Here is a 23,256-nt window from a genome sequence, read left to right on the forward strand (position 1 = left end):
CCACCAGAACCATCCTCTCATTTTCTCTTTACTATGTCGCTCAAAGTCCCATCCTGAGATAAGGTTTCATTATACTGCATGCTGTTGTCCCAAAATCCTAAGACATTTCCTCTCCCGCAGTGAACTCATACTTTAAATGGATGAGAAGGGAAAAGGAAAGGGTAGGAGAGCAAGTAGAGTGACAGAGAAGTGACCTGATTTTCTCTACATTGGGAGCCATATTGTTTATCTGACATACCCGAGAGTCCAACGTAACAGTGCCTGGCATAGATAGGTGTCTTCAAAATGAATGTAGTATACCCTAAGACAACAGAAAATCTGTCCTTTATAATGGAAGACACATAAAACTAGAAAGAATCAATTTCAAATAGCCCTACAGAGTGCAAGATGGACTGAGAGAACCTGTATGGATATACAAGGGATGAACTCCATGCCAACCAGCCCAGGCAATTCCGTTGAATTATTTCATCACAGGTACCATCAGTGATGAATGACTTCTTCACTAAGAGTATAATTTAGCAAAAATAATCTAAATCTGTGCTTGCAGGCAGGAGAGGAGGACTCGACTGGGTTTCTGAGCAGACAGAAAAACAATTTCTGAACTGAAATCTAGTCTCTCTTTTTTTAATTAATTCCTTCTTCTAACCTACCAAACTATTACACGAAAATAGCTCAGATTATACTCCAGGGCAGTTGTTTGCATGCATATTTACCAGTTCTCCAGTGAGCAGATTTCTGAAGCACATCACTCAGTGCTTAATTTTCTCAGCAAAAGGAATGTAGAAATCTATCCACAGTGAAAGCATCCGTTCTCTTCAGGGGTAAAAGATAAGGGTTATATAGACAAAGCAGAAGCAAAATCTGAAGAGATGTAGAATACTCATCATTTCTATTGATTTTAAGCTGCCTGGAAGCATCTCCTGGGAATGTTTCTCCAGGTATTATCTCTGTAATCATAGTATTCTCAACTGAAAATACAACTGCTCTGTTGCAGTCCATTTGTATTGTAAACACATGAAAGTGTTGGACTGGTAAATGCATTGCTAGCAGAGATCAAATGACAAATTCATTAGCTGCATCAGGTTCTGAAAGGTAGAACTGTCTTTCTCAATGAGATTTCTTCCATTTCTCACTCCCATCATTGGCAGTACTGAGCTGGTGCCTGGTTCTGTTCTCCCCCAAGTACCAATTTACTTGAATGTCACTGAACACTAAAGGGAGTAAGGTTTGGAAGGGCTGAGATCCACTGTTAGAATAAATCTATTGACAATAGCCTTTTGTGAAAAAGCAATTTAGGAAAAAAAGACATTTAGGAACCTGGACATTTTGGAACAGTTATCTGCAGTTACAGGCAACCAGATACTCCCATCTTCTAAGGGATTTTCTATCTGCTACTCTTATTGGAAGTCTGTTCCAGAATCATGTTGTTGCGTCATTAGAAGTCTTCTAATTTCCAGAAGAAAATGTAATCATGATCAGTTCTGTTCACTTTCTTAAGCCATTGCTTTTCTTTAGAGGAAATAATTTCCCCCCCTCCCTGTTATGTTTAAAATGGCAGCCATATCCCCACTCAGTCTTTCTTTTCTTGGACTGGTCTAGACCAGCTTTGCTTTTCAGTTTGTTTTCTACCATGCCTCTTAAGTTGCAGAAAAAGCCTTTTCTGTGCATCTCTTCGAAACTGAATCCCTCTCTTGAAAACAGGTGACCAGGATTCTGCATAGCGTTCCCAGAGAGACAGCGCTGCCCTTTCCCTGGCATGCCAGCACTTTTTCCTCTTGCTGAAACACCTCACACGATAGTTTACTCGAGCTGCTTAGAAAACAGATCTTTATCCTGTGTATTCAGTGAGTAAATGAAAGTTATTGAGCTATCAGATATATTTCAGTCTTAAGTGTATAGCTTTATTCTACTTACCATGTAAAACATGTGCCATTTAAAGGGATGTCTTGTAATTATTAGCTCTTTCAGATTCTCTGGAGGCACCAGGCATGGATTGCTGGAACCGTGCAAGCACAGACCAGTCTTTGCACAAGAGTTGCTAGTCTCGGCAAAGTTAATCCTACTCTATATTCAGTATGATTTTATTCACACATTCACATGCCTACTTAAAAACATCATAGCAGATTTTGGAAAAGGTATGAGATACAAATATAAGCACAGTTGATGTCTGCAGTAAATACATCCGTATATTTAGAAACGTCCTCTTATATAGTCCATTCCTAGATGACAAAATGAGTCAGTGATTATCCAAAGCTCCCAAATTTAGAGGCTCCAAGGAAGACTGTGGGAAAATGGGAAAAAGGGAGAATTACACTGGCAATAAAGGACTTTAGAAAGTAGCTTTTAATGTATTACTAATTTATGCAGCTGATACCTTAAGCATCCTAATATTCCACATTAGGAAATGAAAACATCTTTCCAAATTTGTCTCATTAAGACTGATAGAAATTCACTTCTAGACACAGAAGTCTTCTTGGCCAGATACTTACTGCCAGCTACCCCATAATGTTCTCCATGTTGAAACAAAGCTTTGGCAAGTGCACTCAGACAGGGCAGCTGGAGCTGTGTAAAGATTGCCTGAAATCAAACCACAAAAAAGGGCAAAAAATGGATCTGCTGTTGGGACACTGGAGCAAAGCATTTATGATAGAGAAAGCGTAGGGGAGAAATGATTCACGATGGCCTAATTAGAAACACCACTTATTCAGCTAGTTGAAGAAAGAACCCAAAGGAAATAGAGGAAAGGACAGCCCTTAAGTCAGTCTGATATTTGTTTTCCTGCATGTGGAAAACCATTCCCCATGAAAACTGAGTTCTGTCATTGTACAAAAACTCGTGATCAAAACAGGTGCCTCAGAGAAGCTGTTGGATGTTATCATTGACAGCATTGGAGAGCCATTACTAATACTGAAACTTCATGAGACATATAAAACACATAAGCAAGTATAGTTCCAATGGGAAATGCCTATAGGCAACAGGTATATTTTGGCACCTATACAATGCGTTTATGGCTATTGCTTCCCACAGGAAATAACAAAGTGCATTTAAGCAGTATACAAACGATCAGCTGTCATTGAACTATATTGCAAAGATGATCTATAACCCTGAAAAGTGTGACTGTTTTTATTCTATAGCAATAGTTTATAAGCTGCAAGACAGTAAAGCTAGCTAATGTTTTTCACAATATGGAGATGATCAGCTTCCCAAGTAGGAGACTCAAAATGAAATATTATTAACAATTTATGATTATTTCCATGCAGATACTGAATGACTAATTCCTATCATATTTTTCTGCAGTTGCAGGAGGGAGTGTTTCTGCACCTGTTTCTCTTCCCCCAAATCTAATCATCAGTAAAATTGTACTCAGCCAGCTGTTAAATTTCAGATCAGTTAGTATATTTCATGCATTTAAAGACTGACAAAATATGAAGTCATATAGCCACAATAAAATGCTACAGTAATACCAAGGGAAGTAATTGTCAAGCTTGCAAAGCTTCAGACAGTCTTGGATTTTGTTGTAATACCTATCTAGATTCAAGCCAATGGTAGAAAAATGTGGTCTGTTTCCATGGATTCTTTTGAGAGCTTAAACCAGTTGTTAATTATTAGAAATTTATGTAAAACTGATTAGCTCATGTCGTCTCCTGTGCCATTATTCACAGAGGGTATGGCATTTTGAGAACAGAAAGTTCATTAATTCATTTAGTCATAATTCCCTGCATTTTGTTGATACACCTGTACTGAACCAATTGCCTTGTGTCTGAATGAACACATAATTTGTGTTTTGGCTACACAAGTATTTGAAGGCATCAACAAACAAAATCAAACATTGCAAGTAGCTCCAATCCTACCACAACTGCTCTGTCAACATGCCTAATACAGTGACAATTATTATTCACGTATTTATAGTCTGAGCATGGAAGTTTAGCTCTAAATGCTTTATATACTATTTACCACATACATTTTCTGAAAATAGTAGATTTAAAGTATGTACATACACATAGATGTCTGTGTGTATAGACATACGCATTTACTCCACAAAAGGCTGCCCACATGGTTTGACAAATATAGATAGATAAATAGCTAGGTAAGGTAGATATGATGATGCAGTAGCATTAGTGATCACTGAGGTCACCCAAAATTTTCCACTGACGGATTGCTTAACGCTTTGCAAAATTTTAACTAAATCAATTGGAATGTTGCATGCCATGTTTTATGTTAAAACTCCTTAGACATTTCTGAAAATATAACTGAGGAAAAAAAATGTGGATTTACTCATAGCAAAAAAATAACCAATTATTTTTTTCATTAAGAAGCCCTCAACCTGCCTGCTTTGGAGCTGGGACCTAAAATACTCCAAGGAGCCTTCTAGAGAATGAAGAATTCATGCTATAACATTTTTATAAACATTCAAAGTTGCACATTTCAAAAGCATCTGAAAAAAAAAATCATAGCTGTTTAACAGAGACATATTAGTTTGACAACTAAATCTCACATAGGTTCACTCTCAGTTAAGTGTTCTTGATCCCAGAGTTTCAAGACTGAACAAGTTCCTCCCAAACTCCTCCTGGCAGACGAAGCTTGCTGTAGTGTCTGGCTTCCCAAGAGGGGACTTGGAAGTGGTCTTTCACCTTCAGCATTGCAGCAGCTGGTGCACCAAGAGGAGCCAGTGCCCATACCAGAAACATATTAGATGGGAATTGCACAGACGGACAAAGCTGAAGATGAAGAGAAGCCATGGCAGGAGCTTGTTAGAGGAGTGGGGCAAAACAAGACAAGAAATGGGATGAGGAAAAAGGGTGGATTTTTGTGCCTGGTCAGAAAGATACTGAGAGGTGCCCTAGCCAGCAGGCCTTTTGCCAGTGAAACACCTTCTCCTAAAATGTGTTAAACTGAGCTGGCAGAGCAACATCTCTGTATTCCTATACTGCCAGAAAATAGGTATTAACTTCACTGATAACAGGTGTCCTCATCTTCCTCCCTTTTCTGCTCGATGGACGTTCCCAGCCTCCTTATATTCCCAGGAACTCTCTTAGCATCTGTGTCCGCACTGTGGAGCTACTGGTCCAGTCCCTGAAGAATACCCCAACTAGGGGGATGCACGGTTCCATAGGACCCTGTTTTTCAATTAGGGAATTATATTTAAAATATTCATTACGGTACACTGTTGCAGTCCCTGCAGCAGTTTTACATTATTTAATGCTGTGGTCATGGATAGTTCTGGGTAACTCCAGGAATAGAACTGCCACCCCCTCACAGAAAATGGATTGTTTGACATTTTTATTAGCTCCAGCCTTTGTTCCATGGAGATGACAGCCAGTTACCAACATTGGCATGACTGGTAGGAAAGTAGGTAGCAAGAGCAGCTGACAGCATCTTGCAAGTCTGTGATGCTAAATCAGCATCGCTGCCACGTGCCTCTTCAATGAGGACGGGATGTGGAGGTAGAGTCGTGACAGTATGTTCCAAGGTGTCCCTGCAGTTCTTCCAGCTTGCTCTGTCAATGTTTCATCTGGGGTTATTAGTGTTTATAAAAGCATGCCCTTAAAATAGCTGGATGGTGTTAATAGAAGCAAAAATAGCAGTTCTTGTGCTTAACTTCTTCATACTGGGGTAAAATAGGGCTAAATTGGGCAAGTACAGAAGTCTTAATAGCACAACCCAGTTTAAGGGTGACTTTCAAATCCCCTTCAGATCTTAAAGAGCACTGAGTTTAAGCTGAAATCAGACCAGGACACTTTCCTGCTCTACAGAAAATCCTTCTCTCTTTAACAGACGCAAGATGTGGGGTGGCTTTTGCTTAGAGATTGCTGAAGTCTGTTCACTAAGTCCTCCACCCACAAGTGGAGCTACCATGAAATTCTCCAACTTCTGAAAAACACATTATTTCATTTGTATGGCATTATTTGATTTGCATTGGCATTTGTAAAATAACCAAATGTATCCTACTGTGGTGGGTAGGTGCCCACCAAAGCCACTCTATCACTCCCCTCCTCAGCTGGACAGGGGAGAGAAAATATAACGAAAAGCTCGTGGGTCGAGATAAGGACAGGGAGAGATCACTTGCCAATTACTGCCACAGGCAAAGCAGGCTCAACTTGGGGAAATTACTTTAATTTATTACCAATCAAATCAGAGTAGGGTAATGAGAAATAAAACCAAATCTTAGAACACCTTGCCCCCACCCCTCCCTTCTTCCCAGGCTTAACCTTACTCCCAAATTCTCTACCTCCTCCCCTCCAGCAGCACAGGGGGATGGGGAGTGGGGGTTGCGGTCAGTTCATCACCCGTTGTCTCTGCTGCTCCTTCCTCCTCAGGGGAGGGCTCCTCACACTCTGCCCCTGCTCCAGCCTGGGGTCCCTCCCACGGCAGACAGTCCTCCACGAACTTCTCCAATGTGAGTCCTTCCCCATGGCCTGCAGTTCTTCACCAACTGCTCCAGCGTGGGTCCCTTCCATGAGGTCACAAGTCCTGCCAGCAAACCTGCTCCAGCGTGGGCTCCTCTCTCCACGGGTCCACAGGTCCTGCCACGAGCCTGCTCCAGTGTGGGCTTCCCATGGGGTCACAGCCTCCTTTGGGCATCCACCTGCTCCGGTGTGGAGTCCTCTGGGGGCTGCAGGTTGATATCTGCTCCACTGTGGACCTCCATGGGCTGCAGGGGGACAGCCTGCCTCACCATGGGTTTCACCTTCACCCTGCAAGGCTGCAGGGGAATCTCTGCTCTGGTGCCTGGAGCACCTCCTCCTCTCCTTCTTCCTCACCTTGGTGTCTGCAGGGTTGTTCCTCTCATATATTCTCACTCCTCCCTCCGGCTGCAGTTTCACAGGTTTTTTTCCCCCCCTTCTTAATATGTTATCACAGAGGCACTACCATTTCTGAAAGGCTCAGCCTTGGCCAGCGTCAGGTCCGTCTTGGAGCCGGCTGGCATTGGCTCTATCAGACATGGGGGAAGCTTCCAGCAGCTTCTCACAGAAGCCACCCTGGTAGCCCCTCCCACTACCAAAACCTTGCCATATGCAAACCCAATATACCTACCATAGAAAGAACAGTGTTTTTGAGGAGTAGTTTGCGAACCAGGGATCTTTATACGTATCAGATGCTATAAATTTTACTCACCTATGAAATATGGAGCAGGGACCATAAGGGGCAATGTGTTTACTTTTCTCATAACAGTATTTCTTAAATAGACAAAGCAGTCTGTATGACGCTACTCCAGGCACAGTGGATCAATCACCATCTGCCACCAAAACTGATGAATTGTTAGTGCTCTTCCCTAGACAGTGAAATAAAGTGTCGATCGTGTTTCACTGAGAAATCCACCTTTTTTTTTTTTCCTAATTGGCTATAGGTCTGTAAGTATCCCCTGTGATTATTGTCAGATGAGCCACAGACAATATTTGAAGCAAAATACTGCATGTTCTAGGACAAGACAAGGAAACACAGACTATTACAACAGCATGCCCAAATTCGAACCTCACTTGACACTGGAGTCGGTCTCAATCACATCAGTGAGGGATAAGGGAAGCTCTGTAGAAAGAAGAGGAAAATGAGTTACTTTACCATGCTACGGCATAATAAAAAGTAATTTTAAAATTTTATAATCTGAAATACTTTATCATCAGGTTTTTGGGACTGATAGTTTTCCTGTAGTAAATTATTATTTGTATGCTGCGACTATACAATATTCTTTTTTAAATAGGCTTGTTTATTATTTTCAATACTTACAAGTTTCTTACAATGTTATTTCAGAAAGAAAACAACACAGTAACAGAACTGGGAGCTTTTTCCATTTTGTTTCCTTTAAAATATACGGCTGCTTTAGACAAAAATGTATGTACATTTTGCTGATTTCTGATTTGCCAATGATAAAACAATATCCCATGTAAACTGCAGAAGCTGACAAATTAATTTCTGTGTTTGTATATCGGGCAAATAAATAAATCTTACAGTTACTAATTATTTTTCAACCTTGCACATGAGAATGTGATTAGACTGACTACAACTGACACTGATTATCTGAGACAGGATGTTATTAAATCCCTTTGGGGAGCTTTTGAAAGACCCACCACATTTAGAGCAGAGAGCTTTTCTCTGCATTAGTTCATTTATGGAGCAATTACACGGGACTTACTACCGAAAAGATGTCAGGAAAAACACTGAGCAAACAGCTGAAGTGGAATTCACACCCCTCCCCTCTCTGTCAAAACATCTCACAACCTCATAGCCTTAAAATATTTTGTCAAGATTATCTATAGCAAAGCTATTTGCTATATATCAGTAAAAGGTATGTGAGATAGGTTAGATTACGACTACATGGAAGAGACCTGGTAATGAATCTGAAGACAGCAGAGATTTCTCCCTGCTCAAATGGCTTCTTTGCTCCAAGACCCCCAATTTAATTAACTTTGTGGGCTTGAAAACCCCAGTGTTTCCATTTCATCCATCTCAGAATTTGCAAGTTTTGTTATTTCATTAGAAAACTACTATGGAGGGTTTCTCAGTGAAGTGTGGAGAAATATGCAAAATGCACTGGTTTGAAAAATCTCCACTGGTTCTGGAAAAACCTGTGGCTCAATTCACTGATTTTTTTTCAAAATTAAGATTTCAAAGACATGATTGTTAAGAGCAGTTTACAATTTTGTACCTAAAAATATGCAGATACAAAATGGAGAGGCAGGTAGTGACCATTTTCAAATCTGTATTCCTGCAAGGGACTCTTTTCCTGACACCCATAGTTGAGAATGAAAATACGTAGTGAAGTACCACAGGACTGGTATGTGTTAAATAAGTACACACCTATTGATTATGAGATTTGCAGTTTGAGAACATCAGAAAAGCTGTGAGAGGTACATAATCCAAAGTAATACTGAAAGTTCACTGAAGAATGGACAATACTGAGGTATTACAGCTTGCAGAGATTTATTCTCGCCTCCACTTTGATTTTAAAGCTAATATTGCTGTAAACTCATGTGATGACAACACCTAAACCTCCATCCATCTCATTTTTTCTGTCATCCCTGGGTGTCTTCACATACTTAATCCAAGTCCGGTATGGAAGACGCTAAAAGATACTTAAATGTTCCTTCTTTATTCAGTGAACAGCTCAGGGGTACAACTAGAGTAACGTGCTGGAATTCACTTAGTGCTTTTCCTCAGAGTGCCTTAAAGAGAATCATCTTGCTGCTGGTAGTTCTTGACATGAAGCCAATCCCAGGGTGGACTTACAGCAGTGGCAAGAGACTCAGCAGAGTTCTCCTTTCCCATAAACACTGAGATACTCTGCTGCTCTCTGTAGCACAGTTATTGCTCCTGAAATGTGTCCTGTCTGTAAAGATGTGTTCACAGTCCAGAAGGTCCCTACTTTGCAGTACCCACTGGTAATTGATGGTGAATACTGGAAGGTAGGATTTTCTGCATGTGCAGTGATCACTGACCACAGGGAAAGCTTATGCAAAAATTCTGGTTCATAAATATGACTGTGTGTGAGTGAGGAAAAACTGATCCTTTATTGAGTTTATCCTTTAAGGCATGTTATGTTGAATTTCTGATATTGCAAAGGAACACAGCAACACTGTATGAGGTATTCTGCATGGCCAAATACTGTAGTCCTTTCTCAGATTTTACTCAGGAAAAACCACCTTTGACTTGAGTGAGAATTTGCTTGACTAAGGACTGAACAGTGTTTTGAATCTTACCAGCATTGCTTGATGCTAATGTTGGGCAACAGTTCGCATTGCTAATTTGCCTGCCTCCTTGGCCTTCTCCTAGGTGCCGGATCTGCTTTTGCTGTGTGTTATTCATAGCTTATATTGCTAGTTCAGATTGCTTCTCTTTGTGCTTTTCATTTCCAGCAAATATTTTGCAGCTATTGTTCTGCTGCTGGTAGATGTGCATGGAACCTGGTATGTGGAACTTGAACCTCAGCCCAGATTTAATTAACACTGTTAAACATGTTCTTACTACGGTGCTCAGAAGGAATTTTGAAGCATAAATTTGTTTAATGTTATGTTTTTACAATGCAAAAATATAAGGGCTTGATTCACAAATCTTAAGACTAATGCTTCTCCAGTAAAACAGATGGAGTAGCACCCATTTACAGCCATCATAAGGTCAATTATAAATGCTTATTCTGACCTACAATAGTCATACAAGAAAATCACGAAATGTGTGTGCTGTAACATCACCTTGTTTTGTAGTTTTAATACTGCTTTAAAGTAAGATATCCTGAATAAGAACTAGTACCAAATTATGCCATAGCCTACTACTATGCAGCAAATCTAGCTAGGTTATCACTCGTATGTCTTATGAGCCATACCTAGCCATGGTTTATCCTCTATTCATGCTGCAGGGTACGAAATTCCTGGGTGCCAACCTGCCTATGGCAACCTAGAATTCTCCAGGGCAGGCTCGCAAAATCTTCACCTACTCTCTGGGACAGGTAACTAATAAGTGATGTTTTGTGAAGTTATGCTTTCTTTCTAACTTTCTGATGTCCGTAAAAATGTTTCATTTCTTCATGTCAGTCTGTAGTCTCTCATTGTTCAGTTGCACTATGTTTTCTGAACTAGGGGAATAACAGCAGATCTGTTTATTATAGTACTCTAGATGCTTGCTTCACCAAGCCTGTAATAATCGTTATTAATGTGTATAAAAACTGAAAGTTGTTTAAGAAGCTGCAAAATCCACAGCTGCCTACTACCAGTTAATATTTTTTTCTGATGGAGTAGTTCTTATTATACAGATGCATTGCATTTCATTGTTGATGCCACAGTTATCTGGGCAGTTCACCCACCTTTCTTAATTACTGGTATGTACGTATTCTTTCTCCTTTATCAGGTTTACATTAACCTTTGGTCTCCCAAAATAAGAATTTTTTCAATGCTATAGGTACAGAGATGTTGAAAGGGTGGAGCAGTTATGACTGATTCTAGTTTACATTCCTATGCAGCATATAATATAAGTAATGACTCATTTTTCCATATTTTGCTTAGATTCTCTTCTACTTTTCTCATGAATATACTCTTTGTTCTTTGTTGCTTGACTTTATTTCAAGTGGCAGGTATGTAGAAGAAATGTCATTCACTGATCCTATAGTTTTCAATGACATATGAAATATTGAAATATATGTCAAAGTAAGAAATTAATTAGATAGAAAAATAAAGACAGGCTAAGCTTTAGATTGCCTTCTTGCAGTCTATTGATTTTCTTTGAATAATGTGTGTGAATTTTCATCTTAAGAGTGCTGCTAGTGTAAGAAAGACATAAGTGAGATTCTTTTGCTATTTTTTGGCATGGTCTACACTCTGTGGAGTGAAAAAAACAACAATCTTGGAAAAGTGATTTGAATTCCTGTTTTTCAGTCCCCTGGGGCTTTGCACATCCACTCTACTCTTACTTGGGTTTAGATGAGCTTGATGCAAAAATAGCTTTGCTTTGCTGCTTTTTCTTGTTAAAAAAGGGAGATGACCAGTGAAGCAAAATATAATCAGGGCATATAAAACTGTTTTTCAAAATGTTCGACCCTGATTCCAATTTGATTGAATATTTGGAAGTCTTTTAAAATTGGAATAAATTCACACAGCCACGGTGTAATCATTGAGTTTGATGTTATGTGGTGTTTTTAAATGGATGCCCATGGGGAAATTCAGAGTCTTGGGATGACATTTAGTAGCCTTTCTGTAGGGCTCTCTAAAAAAAAAAACTCTTTTCCTACTATCACTGTCCACTTGTACTTCTTACTTTCGAAAGAAAATAAGCTTACTCTTACAGAGGACAATACCACAGTTCATCTCCAAGTATACCAAAGCTTAAAATGCACAAATCCAGGATTTTAGCTCAGGCTATTTAGCCATTTCATAAAAAAAAATAGGCAACCATTGAAAGATAATTTTCATTTCCCTCCCTGCTTTTTAAAAAGCTCACAAAGATCTAATTTTTTAGAGAGATTTTAGTATTTCCTGAAAGCTTGCTTGTTTCTTTCCTGTTGATTAACTCAAATCTTAATCACACTGTTTCAACATATCTAGACTTTAAAAAATTACCTGGAAACTTGCTTTCCAATTATATTGAAAAACATCGCCTTGCTGAAGGAACAAAAAAAAAACAAACCCAAAAATATTTCTTTGTGAAAATGAAAGATAGTGAGTATGACAACTGTCAGCACTTACAAAATGAGGGTAGATTCTATTTTATCCAGCCTGATGCACCATAACCTTTAAAAAACTAATGAGAAAACAACAAAAATTTCAGCAAGAGAGTTAAAAAGAAACAAGTCTCAATTCACCCAGAATGCTAAAGTAGTTCAGTTATAAGGCAAAAAAAAAAATGTGGCCTGTGTTTAGGTAATCCACATCTCAGAGCACAAGAGGAATTTTGGGGAAAGTCTGTAGTAATGAAGCTGCTTCCTCACTCTGCATGGCTCTTTGGGATGCTACGTCCGCAAGGCAGGTGGAAGCAGAGGGCACCTGGGTCCCCTCTGAAGAAGCACGTTGTGTATTGCTTTTCACATGACTAGTGCAAGCATCTTTTCAGATTAATACCTGCTGCCTGATTTGGTCCCTCCACACTTGCAGAGAGCTCCTTCATTTACTGGCTCACTCCAAAAACCACAGAAGAGCTAATGCCAAGGTGCTGGACTGCTAACAGGAGTCTGGAGGAATGCAGTCCTGTTCCCTCTTCTCCCCAATACACCCACAAAAAAGGCAACGAGTCTTACACTGAAAAGCCAGTTCAGCTGAGGGAGCAGGATAAAAGAGACTTGACTGAACTAATAAATCATGACATTAGGTTGGGAGGAAGGTTGTATGAAATGATGGCACAACATGCTGAGCGGTGGGGAAGTTGCTAGAGGTGAACTCATTTATACTCTTGCAGAGTAGAAGACTTCTCAGTTAACAATTCCTAAAATAGTGTGCTGCGGTGTATAAAACAAGGTAGGGCTTGAAATAATTAGCCAAAGATGACAGATGGCAAATCCTTTCTGTTTTTTTCCTTCTCTTCTTTTGCTGTAATATCAAGTTGATCAAAGAGCTGAGGATCATTTGTTATTGTAGGAAAACTAAAAATATCTTGAAATATTCAGGCAAAATAACTTCATTCAGATAACAGTCGGTAGCTCCCATTGTTCCTGTTCAACACCTTATACATGAGTCTGTGTGTAATAATAGTTTCCCTCAGAATCTGAATTACGTGTGCACAGCTGAGCATTTGGGTGTCTCCAGGTTAAGGTGTATTATTTAATCAATGTATTAAATCGATTTATTAATTTATTTCATTTATTTTTTTGCCTGTGTTAACAAACCAATTATCTATTCTACTGCCAGAAAACCTCCCAAAAAGTCCCTAGAGCTCACCTCTGTGGCATGTTGCTTTAGTAGTGTCATACAGCTGTGTGTGATGGGGGAACTAAATGGCAAAGAACAGAGACTGCAGTAGAACTGCACCGATGGTTACTGAAAGTGTCTGAGAAGTTAATGGTGTGTCTCCCTCTATGCAATAGCAGCGTTCTCTCCTATAGTCTTTAGTAATAATATCTGGCAAACATCAGCATTTTTTTGAAGGCAAGCACCTGTGGATTCAAGTTAGAGATACAACAAAGAGTCTTCTATGACTTCTGTCACAAAAGAGGATCAGAATGCAACTGTGACCACATAGAATTAAAAAGAAAATTCAGTCATTTACTCAAAGCAGGTAATATACAGTGCTTATAAAGGAAAAAAGCAGTGGCATCTGCAGTTCCTCCTCCCCCCAGTCCCAGTAGTAATTCTGTCTAACTGGTCCTGGAGCCAAAAGAGTGTATTTAATTTTTTCAACTACTTAGCATAACCTTTCTGATGGGAAGTGCTAAGCCAGCCCACCAAAATAAGTCCCTTGAGCCAGACTTCAGAGGAAAGAGAAAAGGCTTGAGAAAGGAAGGAAATAGCTAAGGTGAGAACAGAGATGATGACTTCTGTCCATCAACCATGTTTGGATGCTTTATACCCAATGAAGCAGGAACAAAATTCTTTCCCTACTACTAAAGCATATTTCTACAGTACTCCCCTACCCCACCTCCAACCTCAGTCCTTTAATAGAAAGAGTAAGATAAATTTCAGCTTGCTTCTGGGCAGTGGGTTTCACCCATTCTCATTACATGTCCCATTACAAATAAACAGCACAATTCAGGAGGAACCACATTCCTGTTCCAGCACAGCTTGATCCAGATGAATCAGGAAGGTAAACAGACAAAAGCAAAAGCTAGAAAGGTTTAATAACACAATTAAAATATAACTTTATAAGCTTGTGAGCTGATGTGGCAGGCTGCTTTCAGTAATTTCCAGAGGGAGTGCTTATCCATGACTACAAACAAAAGCAATCTAGAAGCTGGCCACTCGAAGCTGTAAGGAGAGCTGCTGCAACCGACGGCAGCTTGCTCAATCGCCTGGAGAGCTCTCTTTGGCTTCCAAATCATAAATTGAAGTCTGCCTGTAATTTTGCTACCTCCATTTCTCAATACCTCACTCTTTTTTTTTCCTCTCCTTTCTCATCACTGCTTAGTAGTCTGGATTCCCTAGTGAGATGCAGTGCAGACTGCTAGGACTCTGCCAGACATTAAAAAGCAGGCAACGTCTGTTCAACAACTTCAAATCACTTTCTGTGGGAGGCAGCCCCCCCAGTAGCCTTTGTTACAGCAAGAAGTATTTGTTGCAGTCAGCCTTTTCTGGTGCTTTTCTTATCCTTTCATACCCTGCAACTTCACATTGTAACTCACCATTTCTTCTAGCCAAATGTTTTATGCAAACATACCAGCCTCTGGAAAGCCAGAAAATAGTGGCTCTTACAGAGAACCTTCTTCCAGAGTCATGTCAAGAGCAGAGTCTGGGCAGCAAGCAGTGTGAAGATCCCTTCATTCCTAGGAATGGTCAGGGTTGTTATGTCTCCACTGTCTTGGACAAATGCTGGCTGAAGTTTGCCATGCCAGAATTTAACTCCCTTCTCTCCCAGCTTCACCAGCTGACTCATTTCAGATGTGGTCCAGAGCACCAGGTGACATTTGGACAATGCAGACAATTTGGAGTACAGCTTGAACATGAGCAGAGTCCTCCATTATCATGAGAAAATAAACATACCCTTCCTACCTCTAGGCAATGAGTCATTGAATTGCATGCTTTTTTTCTTCTCTTGCAACCTTATTTTCCACCTGTTCATCCCTTCGTTTTTCTAGCAACACAGAGAAACAAGTTGAACAAGGACAGTCTTTATTCAAACTTCTGTAGGATCACTTAACTGAACACAATGGTTTGCATTTAAGCCACTGACTCTAAGAGTCTACCTGCCGGAGCTGAAATCAGTCAGTTCCCACAGACATTAGGGAGAGCCTAACAGAGGCACTAGGAGGCAGCTTGGAAGAAGGCAGAGATAGTAACAGCTTCTGCTGCTTCCACTGTTTCACCCTGCTTTAGTCATCTTTGAATTTGGGCACAAGGCTCCTGCTTTTTCACTGTGCACTGCATTCATTTCTCACAAACAGCCAGCCTGACTACACTCAGGCATTTAACCTCAAAAGTGTCTCATAAGCAAAAGTGGTCATCTCGTTAATAGGAAACAGAAACGTATTTTGAAGACTCCAGATCCAAATCAAGTTAGCAGAAGTATTAAATCAGTCCTCAGAGAGCTGGCTCAGCTCTTCAGTCTCTGTGCAGCCCTGTACCAAGCACAGCGCTGGGCTAGCCAGAGCACCTGCTCGTGGTGGACAGTGCACGTCCTGGTTTGTAAGTTCTTCCCTCTCCATGAGCTGCTCTGCACCCTTGATTTCTTAGTGCTCTGCACAATAACATGCTCCCTAGATGCAGGTCTGGATTCTCACTATTCATTTTCATTTGCTCTTTGCAGTTTTCAGCATACCAGGGGAATCACAATTGCCTGCTGAAGAAACTTCATTTAAACTAATCAAAACACCTTTAGTGTCTATTTCTGAAAGCTGCGATTTTATTAATGGTATTTCTTTTCAATTCATTCAGAACCTTAGGTTGTGGATAGTACCTTTAAATAAAGGACAATTTGTATGTCTTTATTATGAGCATATTTCAAAAATCTTACCATGTTCCACCAGCAATAATGGCATTCACTTAAGACAACTCAGTGCTGACAGCTGATCCTCTGAGGGTTTTTTGCATGTCAACATGTAACTGAATTTTCGTATCTTAATCGTCTCATATTAGGGTTAATATGGATGCTGTTGTTGGACAGATGTGTCTGCGGGCTTCAGATACTTGTTACAGAAGTCACCCCTTCTGCAATGAAAGACTGTCAGGTCAATATAACCAAAACATAATTCAGTTTTATTTTTAAGAGCGATCTCTCTCTTCTACTTCTTACAAATAAGCCCAGCACGGTTTAGACACATTTATCAGATAATATCTCTTGCCTGGTCTGAATTTTTAATTGTGCAAATTATGCAACAGTCAGACACTCACATCCTAGGTGAAGAAAAGCAACCTTCCAAAATCCAGTGATTCTTCTGTTTTAAGGTAGCAGTATCAGCTCTCCAGATGCTGTAAATGGGCTCTAATGTTAAGGATCTGTCCCACAGCACTTAGGACTTCAACTGCTAAGCATCTCTTTTTTTCCCCACTGACCTTCCAAATGATTCCCTTTAATGTTTCTGATAAAGCATCCCTCTTCTCTGGTTTAAATTCTGCCAGAATGCCTGGAACATAAGAAAAGGACTCTGTTACTTGTTTTATGTGTCCATCAGTCATCTGGAAACTATCTGAGCTCCAGATTTGGATCACCCACACATTTGTTCTGAAACATATGTACAGGCCTTCCCTCTCACAATCCAGACCCAGCTTCAGGTTGTTTATTTTAAAAATGAGTACTGGAAAGAAAATTCAAATGGTTTAACACTTGCAAAAAAAAAAAAAAAAAACAAAACCAAAACACCTCCAAAACCTATGTATCTATATATGCGTGTGCGTATGTGTGTGTATATATATCTATAGGAAGGAAAGATCTGCATGAAATTTGACAGGCAAACTGTTCATACTCTGAAGTTTCAAATATTGAATAAACTTCTTTGAAAGTAATGGAGAAATTTGGTGGATGTGCTGTAGTGAAAAAAACCTGACAGACCTTGGTGAAAATTTGCAAAAAAATAGGTGAGCTGAATAAAGTGTGCGTGAGCTTGAATTTATAAGAAAATGCTTATTCTAAACTTGGATACAGATTTGTGGAGGCATTTGTTTGGGTACAAATGAAGTTGCTGAATAAAGAGCACTAGAGCATTGGGATTTGAGGACTGGGCTCTGGGTCTGAGTTGCAGCAACATAATTTATTTCCCCAGTAAAACTAATTTCAAGTCTGTAGCTGGATTCTCAGAATCCGAATCTAGACTTTGTAATTTGATCCCATCCCCCTCCTAATCAGATGAAACAAGCACAAGGTTAGCCACAAAAACTGCAGACAAGGAAGATAGTTTTGGCATTACCCTTTTGAAATGGTGACCCTGAGCATGTAACACATAATCAAAACTTGATTAACATAGAAATCCAATTACTGCTTCATTAAAGATCTTTCATTAATCTAGAAAACACTTGTAAAATGCTTTGACTTCATTTCCCAACAACTACAAATCTCAAAAACGTTGTTGTGGGGTCAGATTCAATGACACAACTATCATCTCAAAGCTATTCCTCCTAGGCCAAGGTTTGGGTGCCTCTCTTGGAGCATGTCCACCCTGGGCAGCATGCAGATCTAGCGTGACCCATGCCAGAGCATGCCTCGTGACCAGCAGCAGAGCTGTGCTGGAATAAAAGGTCCTAGGTAATCCAGACCACCAGCCATGGATCAGCAGGAGCTGCTGAAGCCAAAATTCCCTGGTAGCCCCACAATTAAGTTGGCAATGCTTAATCCAGCTCCATTGAGTAACAATGCAGTGGCACTGAGGCCCTGTTGGCATCTCTGCCAGCCGCAAATGTCCCCAGAGCGCTTTGTCCCCGGCTTGCTGCTCCCTGGGGTGGGAGCTACATGTCAGGAAGAAGTCTCCCAGGGCCTTGCCTCCTGCCTGGCTGACTGCCCTCATCTCTGTGATGACAGATGCCATTCCAAGATCGGAAACAAAACCAGGGATGTGGCTGTTTTCTTACCTTGAGCCAAAGAGGCTATCTCTTTGCAGACGTCCACAGCAGCCTCACACTGTTGGGAAAGCACTTCCAGAAAAGCAAGTGCACAAACCTGGCCCCGGGCTCTCTGGCTGCCCACCACGTCACGCTTCCTGGCTGTCTGTCATCAGTGGTCTAAGTCGGCATGACATGGCTGGGCTCACAGGCAGTCCCTTGGCCCTTTACAGAGACCCTCTCCTGCTCTTTAGACTCCTTCACAGCAAGCACCTGTGCAGGGCTGACCGTTTTTGACTTTTTCCTAAGTAAAAACCCACAGGGTGGAAAAAGAAAAGATGCTTTTTGAAATGCTGTTCCAGAATATATTTTTAAAATTTCCATCAGTGCTCCCAAATTCCTGATCCTGTGAGGCCCTTTTTTAGCCTGTGACACATCACAGACATGAAACAGATCTGACAAACACTTTAAAAGCATTTGTGGGCCTCCACACAATCTAAGCAAACAAGAAAGGGAATACTATTACCTCATCTCATGCACACAGTACTGAGTCAGGAAGAGGGGGAGTTATCTGATGAGATGCGGGTGTCTACGTCTGAGCTACTTGACTAGATTCCCTTTGTAATTAACGGAAACGGGTACTTCCAGATTTGTGTCACCTCGTCTAAAAGTAGGCTTCTAAAATAGGTCAGATTAGTCTCATCCTGATAGTGCCTGCTGTCATGACCAACTAAGAATGGGAGCCACAGCTGACCAGCAGTATTGACATTTCCTTCTGGTCAGGTCAGTCTTGCCCTAACCCACTCGACCCATATAACCCCAGGCACATTTGGCAAAGCCAGGTACAGGACTCAGACCCCCAAACCCCAGACCACATTAGTTCCTACTTACACATTCCTTCTCCCAAGGCAGGATGTTTTCCCACAGAATACAATTATTTTGACTTAGGATTTCACAGCTGCATTAAAACTTCTGTTTCACTACCCAGGAATAAGAACCTTCGATATGCTTTTTCAGTATATTTGACATGGGCGTCTATCTTGCCCTCATTTTGCATACCTTTCACAGCTAATTTCTCTCCCAACACCATTAATCATATTTTGTTTTACTCACTCCTAGAGCTGTGTGAAGGAATGTAATCAGTCCGTTCAGGGAGAATTTTGATAGTTAAAAAAAAAAGGGTTTGCTCTGATTTTAAATGACATTGCAGAACCATCTACAAAGCAAAGCCCTGGGGTAGCAGGCAGATGTGAAAGTGCTGCTGAAGCAGTTTGACGAACCAGGTGGATACATGGGGTTTCCAGGACACGCCATCGATGGGGCAGCCCTATAGACATTGACTCTCAAGGAGTAACAGCTCAGGGAGCACCCTCTTTGTGGGCTGTCCGAGGGTAAAAAGCTCCAGAAATCCTCCAGCCTCCAGGCAGCTGAACAGCCCCAACTTTGCATGCCAGCACTTCTCTGTCATCAGGCCATCTGCCAGGCAGATGAGCTGGCAGAAGATCAGACAGGTACAATGAAAACCTGCCTGTTTTCTAGCACACCTTCCTCAGAATAGAGCCGTTGCCACATGGCATCTTATATTTGCCTGAAATGCTCTGGTAGAAATAAATTCACCTGGAGCTTCTCCAGCCAGCGCTACAGAGGAATCCCAACCAACGGCTGCAGGCTGAGATAGGCACATGTTGTCTGCCTCCATTCTGCTCATTGACCTGCGCACCCTTCTCTGGGGCTGAAGCTGTGCAGAGTGGCACCAATGCTCAGCTTAACATACAGGGTTGCGAGAAGATCTAGAAATAACAAATATCTATTTTCACCACCCTTTGTGGACAGAGGTCTATTGGAGAGGGAGAGGTGACACCAGGAATGCAAAAATCTCCTTATTTCAACTCTTGTGCGAGCTGAGATGGCAAAATTTTAATGCCAGGAAAGTACTAGGAGTATTTGGTGGTACTTGAACTTGCCTGCACAGCCTTCTCATCTTTCTCCTATAAAATAGACCTCTTTTCACTAAATGTAGAGCCTGAGTAGTGCTAACTCCCACCTGGTAATATCTCCCCTGAACAGCCCCTGAATTGTTGCTGAGGATCAACTCCAGCAACGGGATTCAACAGTGAGGTTTGGCGTCTCTCTGTAGGAGCACTGCCCGAGGGAAGAGGGCTTCAAATTCCCCAGCAAGGAGCAACTCCAGAATTCAAATCTGGCAATTACTGGCAGCGTTACAATGTTTGTTGGCACAAATTTCTGTGCCAATATATGTTTTCATATCTATTTTATATTTTCAGTGAGTATACACAGAGCTAATTGGTGAATATAATACTTTAGAAAGTCTGAAGACCTGTTTTTAATAACCTTTAAAGCAGCTTCCCTTGAGAGGTTTTCTTTCACCAGTCTAAATATTTAATATTGTACTTACTGTCCTTGTTTTTAGAGAAATACTTTAATGAGGCAAAACGGGTAATGACTTGCAAACCACTGGTTGTCACAGGAGCAGGACTTTGGAATCATTATAAGAAACAGAGAACCACTCATGCAAAAGGTCCTACTCCACAGGATTTTTAATCCCGTCCTGTAGTTCCTCACTCCTCCCAGCTGTCAGAGTTTCAGGAAGTCCATGGAATATAGGATTGGTGTTTTCTAAGACATAGCACTACCAGGTTTCCCAAGACTATTTTTTATTTGCAAATAAGTCCTCTCTTTTCTCCTGGCTGTACTTTTTCCATTGAATTATTTTCTTAGTCTTTAAGCTAAACAACTAATATATATATACACATATATATATAAAATATATTTGCTGAATACATATGTATTCTTTATTATATATATATAATACAGAACCATGAGGGATGACTAGCCATAGAAGATAAATTATGAATTAAAATATATTGATTTACCAGCATTAAAAAATTGCGTAGTGAAATTTTCTAATTAACTGGTATGTGGCAAGCAGAAATAAAATGCAGCTAGTTGGTGGCGTTCGTTGTTCTGGAGAAAAATGAAAATGCTAAATGGTTGACTTCATGACTTTTGACTTTTTTTTTTTTCCCCTCTTTTCAACCCTGTCTAAATTACCACTACCAAATTTGTAGGGGTACACAAGAAAATTAAGCATTCCTTATGAAAAGCCCAGACTTCTAGAACAAAAAACATAACACAGCATAAGGAAAGAGAATTCAGGCATGGCATTATGTGATACCACTGGAAGCTAACAGCAAGGGGAAGGTTTTCAGAGAAAGAACATCTGTTTCATGAGAAATGAGAAAAAAAAAGAGCTCATAAAATACCTCAGATTTGTATAAAACAAAAATCGAGCCTCTGATCCTGCTATTCGAGACACTAAATTTGACATATTGCATGTTCTTATTCTTTCTACTGCTTCTCTCACTTGCCTTGCGTTTGCTTCTTAGGTGTTTGTTCATATATAACTGAAAGCAAGAGAAAACAACAAGCTTTACCTTAAACCAGTATTATATCTAGATAAGGCTCAATTCATGCAGAAATTAAAACCATCCTGGGAATCCCGGGAAATCTGCTCGCAGTGTTACAGCTATTAGTACCCATTTAGTGGTTTCAGTCCCAGATTCAGGAAAATTTCCCTATTTGTGCCAGTCATAAGCACAAGTTTCATTGTGTCATTGCTTAAAGTTAGCTATCTTTTCAGAACTTGCTTGGCTCAGGAAGAATATTAAAGCAAATGGTTAAGTGCTTTCCCACTTGGGGTCTTTTTTTTTTTTTTTTTTTTTAAATAAAAGTTGTTATAAGTTTCCTGCCATTCAGCATATCTTTGCCAACATGATTTCTTTATTTCTAAAATTTTTACCTTTCTCTCTAATAACTTGTATTTTAACAATGATTCACTGTTAGGTACCTACTATTACATCTTAAATAATCCCACCATAAACCAGGTGTTATTGTTCCTGTCTAAAAATAATTAATCCTCTTAAAAACAGCCAGCTGTTTTCATGTGTATCATCAGATGAATCTAAGTACATACTGAGCAGGAGTTCTGCTAGGTTTGGGAATGTTTCAGGATGCCACCTCATCTTTCCAGCTTGGGTGGAAATGAGTAGAGCTTTTTCTGAATTATGGTTTGCTGAATGAGAATAACTTTGATCTTTGAAGTTGCCTAACTTATGCCTTAATCGCTGGGGTTTTTTTCTTATTTTTTACAAAGTTACATCTATGCTTTACTACCCAAAGCATTATGTGGAAGAGTGCATGTATGTAGACTGTTTCAGTAAAGCTCATTAGAATAAGCTTGATTTTAATGAAATGAATAATCCCGTTCTGAAAGCAAAGAATTCAAGAATACAAACATTTCAAAGTGAACTTCAAGGGAAAACAAGGGTGAGTTTGAAGTTAAGTTTGTCCTTCAAAATTTTGCTAAACTGGGGCCCTAGCACAAGCTTCAGGCTGCCAAAACCTGCCAAACTCTCCAGACCTGAATCCCAAAGCACATTTTGACATCTCAGACCAGCACTACCTTCTACCTGAGGATCATGGACAAGAACTCACATTTTGAACCCCAAATTTCCCCACATAGACAGGTCTAGTCACACAGGCATATGCAGAAGCAACCTCATTTGAGGAGTCAGGTGCTTTGCTCCTACCTAATCTTCACACAACTGAGACCCAAAGCAAGAAGGTACCTACTTACATGAGGAAGCAGAAGAAAAAGTTATTGGAGGCCATTAACTTTCCTCTTTTTCCTCTTTTGTTAAGCAGTCTCCAGCTATTACTGACATCCGTGGCATTCCCATTATATCTGTACCCCTACAGCCCCTCTTCCTCCTAGACGTCAAACTCTGCCTCTTGCCAAAACTCCCTAGTGCAGCAGGATGTTGTAACCTCCGCTGATCTGGCTTAACTTGGCATTAACTGCACTTGCCCAGCATAGAGCTGTAGCCTGGGCATTTTTATCCAAAACCATAGCTGGACAACCTACTGTCTACTTTGTGTACAAACCCTAGTGGTTAGATTTTTAGAGCAGCAGCAGACTTGAGATCAAATCTCTTTTCACTCTAAACAGTTTTGACACTGTAACTCCCACCTCACAGAAGAAAATTCAAGTTGCCAGGCTACAGGAAGGAAAACTGACCGCTCTTCTTTCCCAAGATGAGCAGATGAGTAGCAAGAACAACAGGCCAGAAGCAGAGCAAGT

At 40.4% G+C, this 23,256-nt stretch overlaps 1 protein-coding gene across 4 annotated transcripts in view; it reads left to right on the forward strand.

The window, feature by feature from the left end:
• Positions 1-23,256, forward strand: part of BEGAIN (brain enriched guanylate kinase associated) — a gene marked incomplete at both ends in the record, with an annotated part of 163,278 nt that overhangs the window by 78,036 nt on the left and 61,986 nt on the right. For all 4 annotated transcript variants that reach the window (XM_082316906.1, XM_082316907.1, XM_082316904.1 and 1 more), the window contains one exon: positions 10,349-10,438. In XM_082316906.1, the coding sequence (XP_082173032.1) occupies positions 10,349-10,438 (90 nt within the window). The remainder of the gene's footprint in view (positions 1-10,348; positions 10,439-23,256) is intronic.

Source organism: Platalea leucorodia (assembly GCF_965183815.1).
Source record: "Platalea leucorodia genome assembly, chromosome: 7".
NCBI classification, from domain to species: Eukaryota; Metazoa; Chordata; class Aves; order Pelecaniformes; family Threskiornithidae; genus Platalea; species Platalea leucorodia.